This window comes from Prionailurus bengalensis, chromosome B4, assembly GCF_016509475.1.
Source record: "Prionailurus bengalensis isolate Pbe53 chromosome B4, Fcat_Pben_1.1_paternal_pri, whole genome shotgun sequence".
NCBI lineage: Eukaryota > Metazoa > Chordata > Mammalia > Carnivora > Felidae > Prionailurus > Prionailurus bengalensis.
In genome coordinates, this window is record NC_057358.1 from 72,445,741 (window position 1) to 72,451,740 (window position 6,000).

Sequence of the window (6,000 nt, forward strand, 5' to 3'; positions counted from 1 at the left end):
TGCCCCCTCCCAGTCATGGCAGTTCCATGTCACTGCTTGCTCAGAATTCTTGGGAGTCTCCCCACTTACTCCACATACAGTCCTGTTGGCTTTTCCTTTGAAAGTACATCACAGATCTGAACACTTCTTACCAACTCTGCTGCTACCACCAGGTTGGTAATTAGGCCATTTTTGGCCTGACTTATGGCCACAGTCTGCTAACTGGGCTCCCTACTGCCTTCATATGTCACGGAGTAAAAGCCAAAGTCCTCACTGTGACACGCAAGGCCTCACACAGTCTAGCCAAGCTCTGTTATCACTCTCAAGTCACCTTTCCTCACCCGCTCCACTCCTGCCTTGCCATTACTTGAAATATAGCTTGTAGGCTTTCGTCACATAGACTCTGCACTGGCTGTTGCCTCTGCTTCGAATGTCTTGCCTCTTGATTTCTGCATGGCTGTTTCCCTCACCTCCTTAAAGTCTTTGCTCATTGAGGCAAATCCAGACTAATCTGTATGAAATCTATATGAAATTTGCCTCCCATGTAACACAGAAACTCTTACCACTTTAACACCGTGTACAACTTATTTATGTTTAACTCTGTTTATTGTATCTTATCTATCTCCTTGCTAGGTCAGAGACTTGTGAGTACTGAACAAATAAAAAAGTCTTCAACGTCATTAGTCATCAGGGAAATGTAAAGTAAGACCAAAGTGAAAGCCCATTTTATAATCTCTGTGTTGGTTTAAAAAAAAAAATGATGACAAGTGCTGTCAAGAATATACAGCAAGGGGCGCCTGGGTAGCTCAGTCAGTTAAGCATCTGACATGGGCTTAGGTCATGATCTCACAGTTCATGAGTTCAAGTCCTGCATCGGGCTCTGTGCTGACAGCTCAGAGCCTGGAGCCTGCTTCAGATTCTGTGTCTCCCTCTCTCTCTCTGCCCCTCTCCTGCTCGTGTTCTGTCTCTCTCAAAAATAAACATTTTTTAAAACTTAAAAAAAATAGAGAGCAAATGAAACTATCACACACTGCTGGTGGGTGTGGAAGCTGGTTTAACTGGTTTGGAAAATACTTTGGTACCATCTTGGAAATTTAAACATTCATGTAACCTAGAGTCTTGGCAGTTATACTCCTAGGTCATGCCCTTGAGAAACTCTCACAGATATCCTCCAGAATCCAAGTGCACAAACATTCCCAACATCATTTCTCTAATACAAACACTAGAAACAAGCGCAATACGTTTTGATGGGGGAATGGATAAATTATAGCGTATGCAAACAGAATATTAAGCAGAATTGGTAATGAATGGACTATAGTTAATGTACAATAACACTGATGAATCTTAGAAACTAGTTTTAAAATGAAAAAACAATTTTCCAAAGACTGCCATACTTTTTTATAAAGCTCAAATCAAACAAGACTAAACAATATATTCCTATGGGATATATACATATTTGTTAAGCTCGTTCTCAAAAATAAGATGATACAGATATACTCACACACAGGGTAGTGTTAACCTTTGGGGAAGAGCTCCCGGAATGAGCTAGGAAAGGAACGTCTCCAAAAATACTACAGCATTGGCAGTGTCATGGTGAGTGTCAGAGACATTAGACACATTATCTTCTACATATCAAATAGTATTCTTGCAATTTTTAAAGTAACAATGGAGCTCGTGGGTGGAGGCACATCGCGCGGGAGAGATTGGATATGTCTGTAGAATGCCCAGCCCCGTGTCCAGATCTGCTGCCAGATGAGCTGCAATGGAAGGAACTCTGGGTTCCCCTCCATTTTGTTGCGGCTGACCTTTTTCTTCTTCTCTCCCACAGCACATCATCTACTCTGTGAAGTTTTTTATCTCCTATGCAATTCCAGATGTATCCAAAAGCACGAAGAGCAAAATCAAGAGAGAAAAATACCTAACGCAAAAGCTTCTTCACGAGAATCACCTCAAAGATGTGACAAAAAATATGGGGGTCATAGCTGAGAGGATGGTGGAAGTGGTAGATAACAATTTACGACCCAAATTAGAATAAGAGCTTTATGTTCTGAGAAGCACTTTACAGAATTTAACTCTGTCAGAATATATTATGAATCACTAATGAGGATGTCTGAGTGAAAACACTTTGGCAAATAGGAGTCTTAGCTATTGCCATTTTCATATAGATTATTTTTCGGTTTCAGCCAGCCACGCAGGAACTGGAAAGTGCGAAACTTAGATCAAGAAGTGCATAAAACTAATCACCTGGAAAACCAGAAATGTTACCCTTTTTTGATAAATTTGAATTTCAGTAACACAGAAAAAGTCTCTTCGTGTGCTTAAAAACTACCCCTTCTGAAGCAGAATGGATTTCTGTCCCTCCGTCTGATTATTTTCATTTCTTTCTGTTCTCAAGCACATGGTCCCCTTTAAGGCAGTGTTTCATTTCTTCACTTAGCCAAATCTGTGCCAGAGTTCTCTTTCCCTTACAGTACTTTTGTTAAAGACGAGACATGCTTCCCTTTGTGTGATTAAAAATAGCTAACTCAGAATTTCAGTTTGAATGCCATATTAAGTGGCAGATAGACTCAAGAATTCACAATATGTCGGTGTGTTAGCACATCCCTACAGAAAACGAAACCTCACTTAGTAAGAGGAAATAGTTTCCGTCTCCAATTTGGCCTATCTTTTCATCTCAAAGAAACACACTTAATGGATCGGAATAAAGATAGCAAGGTTCTGAAGTGTATTTGTGCTAATCCTCAGTGACACTTTTTATCTTCCAGGAGCACTCTTAGAACATTCTGTGCCTAATCAGTGTTGACTGCTTTGCAGATCTCAAGGGAGTCAGATGACAAAAGTAGGGAAAGTTATAGATTCAAATAGAATTGTAACTCTCATTGACCAGAATAATTAATGTACCTCTTCTAAAGATACGTAGTTTCTTAAAATTACATTTTTATCAACATAATGGTCCGGAAGGACAAGCCCATCAGTCTGCCACCAGTTTCCTTTTATGCATTAGATCCAGAAGGTACAGCATCACAGATCACCGGCATCGCCAGGAACCGCTCACTGTGCAGCCACTGTGACATGAGGGCGCTGTGCACACGCGCTTCACAGTACAACCGGTGCCCTAATTGTGAGGCGCTCGGGGTTCCCTGCGTGGGGAGCGCCTTTTCCACAAGGATTCCGGGTATCCAAGTGATGAGCATACCAAAGCATGTGCCATGGTGAAGGTGGTTCCCTGCAGCCTCCACTCCCTTGTTCCCAGCCCAGTAACTTGTCTGTAACTGCACGCACCAGGGGAGTGGTGGGGAGAGGAGAGAGGCAGGGATAGACCCGCATCACTCCCAATCCGGAAGAGACACTCTGGTGTTGATTTGAGCTTCCAGCCTCCCTCAGGCCGCGGTTTGGTCACAACCCCTTCCCTGAGCTGCACGTAACTTCCCGCTGAATGCCTGCACCACGCACATCTTGCCTTCAGGTGGTTCAACTCAGCAGTCTTTACTGTGCTTTACTGCCTTTCAGGTGCAAGGCCCTCTGGTAGGCTCCGGACAGGACGCGGGGCCGCACCGCTCACCCTTGACTGGTAACGGGGGAGTGCCGGGTGTAAGAGAGGGTGTCTGGCACTGGGTTCTTACCGGGTGGACTGCCACCCACTGGGGTGCTGCTACATGCCCAAGTGCCATAGGAGCCGAGCCACTCCATCCCAGCAGCAGAGGAAAAGGAAACCTGTTGCAGCGAGCAGATTTAGAGGCTCGATATAATAGAGCTGCTTAACTCAAGGTCACGATTCTAAGTGCCTGCCATGAATGTTCAAACAGACCCAGAAACCAAAATCACTATGTAGGATTCATAAAGCAGTATCCTGGACTTTTGCATTGTCCCAACGGACAAGGGACAACATTTCACTAACTTTCTTGATCATGTTAACAATGTGAACGAGTGCTCACAACAGGCCGCACGCGCTCTGACTGCACAGGGAGTAAGAAAGGAGTTTCGTCCGGGCTTCTCGTCCCGCCCAGACTGGGTGCAGCTGTTCCTTTCCCTGCTCACCTGTGACACTGCTCCTGAAAGTGGTGTCACTTCTGCCCCTAGTACCTCAGCTCTTTGAAGCGCAGGACTATCTCCTTGTGTTGGATTTGCCAACTACTCACTGTTTATGGGAGCATAGAGAAGGAAATGTTTTTTGCCTTATCTCCTTGTAAATAAACTAGAACTTTAAAAAGTGTGCATGTGTGTTTTTCATAAACCATCTTTCGTAAATTGCCTTCATAGTTTAAAATGTGCTTTTGTGGACAGGAGGGGAAAAAACTCTACATTTTTAAAGGCAGAAAATACGTGTGACACTGCCAATAGTCCCCTAAGCGGCGAGGTAGTGGGGATCCGGGGTCACCTGTGACACCGACAGTGTTAATGGAACTCTAGTGCTGACTTGTCAGTGTGAAGACAAATGTGGGACTGTGTCTGCAGGCAGTCACTGGGCTGGGTCTGTAAATGTAAGCAGCAGCACCCTAAGAAAAAGGGGGTGTGCGACAGTGCCCCTGTGAAAAGAATACCTGGCCCTAGACCTGCCCAGTGTTAACCACTAGAGAACATTTCATTGTATATCCTTTTGTAATGCCTGTGAATTTTAACAGATTGAGGCATTAGACCAAAATACTCAGGAGATTTTCCTTTAAATATCCCTCAAATATTTTAGATGTGTCAATAGAAAGGGAAAGCTATCGTTTTTGTTTGAAAACTAAGCAAGGCCATCTTGTAAACCGTCACCAAATGCCTTCCCTTGTAATTATCTGTGGGTGCATCTTGGATTTCAGAAAACATTAATTCACATGGTGGGGGGGATGGGCAGAATGTGCTCTGTTATTGAAACACTGCTTGTACCATTTTCTCATTGTGCCTATTATATGTTAAGATGTTTGAAAACTTAAAATGTATGAACAGCTTAACGAAAGTAGAACTGAAATATACATGATGCTTTCATACACTGTGGCATAAGATGTAAAGTTTGTAATGTTTTGTGAATTTCTGTGCATTTTAATATTCTTTTATAATTATAAGCATTTTAGTAAATTCGTTTTTAAAAACAGCACTGTGGTCTACTCTGTCTTCATGTTTTTAAGGAGAGCATATATATCTCAATCATCACCTAGATAACAAATGTGTGCTTTTGTGTAAATGATATTTTTCACAGCCTACACTTACTTTAAACATGATTTTTCTGGGAAAAAAATTGGGTGTGGGTTTTCAGCCACAACTGCTAAAAACCAGTTGTTGGGATTGAGCCCTGCCCAGGATACCAAGCCTGAGACCAGGTGGGAGCTGAAAACCAGCCCACCTCTGCTCACCACACCAGGTACGCCGGAGTCAGGCTGCATCAGCAAGGAGGAAGAGGCATTTTTCTCTAAATACATAAAGTTGGCTTCTGTATGCTAAACCATGATTGCAGGGGACAGTGCCCCTCAGAGAGGGCAAGTCGCTAATAATCCCAGAAAGGCTCTGAACCTGCTGTGGCCCTGGGTACAGAAAGGGAAATTACAGAAAAGAAAATGAACATCTCATTATAAAAATCAATGTTTTTATCCTGTACAACCTACCCAGATTTTAACTCATTCCATGTATATGTGTATGTATTTGATTTGTTTAATTAGCCAGCTTAAATCTCACTGGGCTTCCAGGAAAACTCTATAACTAGACCAACAGGAAGAAGTCTTTTCTGATCCTTATGTGACACTCTTGAGACCAGCACTAATGTTATTCTCACCGTTAAGTCTTTTAAGTTCAGCAAACGGCTGACCAGAAGTTCATTTCGTAAGCTAAGAAACCCCTCTCATTTGCAGGGGATGAGGAGATCTTAAATACAGTTGACCCTTCAACAACTCCTGTTTGACCTTGATAGGTCCACTTATATACAGATTTTTGTTATAATTTTTTAAAAATACAGTACTATAAATGTATTTTCACTTCCTTATGATTTTCTTAACATTTTCTGTAGCTTACTTTAAGAATACCATAACATACCATCGTTGTTAGTTG

At 42.5% G+C, this 6,000-nt stretch overlaps 1 protein-coding gene across 2 annotated transcripts in view; it reads left to right on the forward strand.

Moving 5' to 3' along the window:
• The window catches only part of ANO6 (anoctamin 6), a 199,484-nt gene extending 194,432 nt beyond the window's left edge, over positions 1-5,052 (forward strand). For both annotated transcript variants that reach the window (XM_043563491.1, XM_043563490.1), the window contains one exon: positions 1,808-5,052. In XM_043563491.1, the coding sequence (XP_043419426.1) occupies positions 1,808-2,014 (207 nt within the window). In that variant the 3' untranslated portion in view covers positions 2,015-5,052. The remainder of the gene's footprint in view (positions 1-1,807) is intronic.
• The last annotated feature ends 948 nt before the right edge of the window (positions 5,053-6,000 follow it).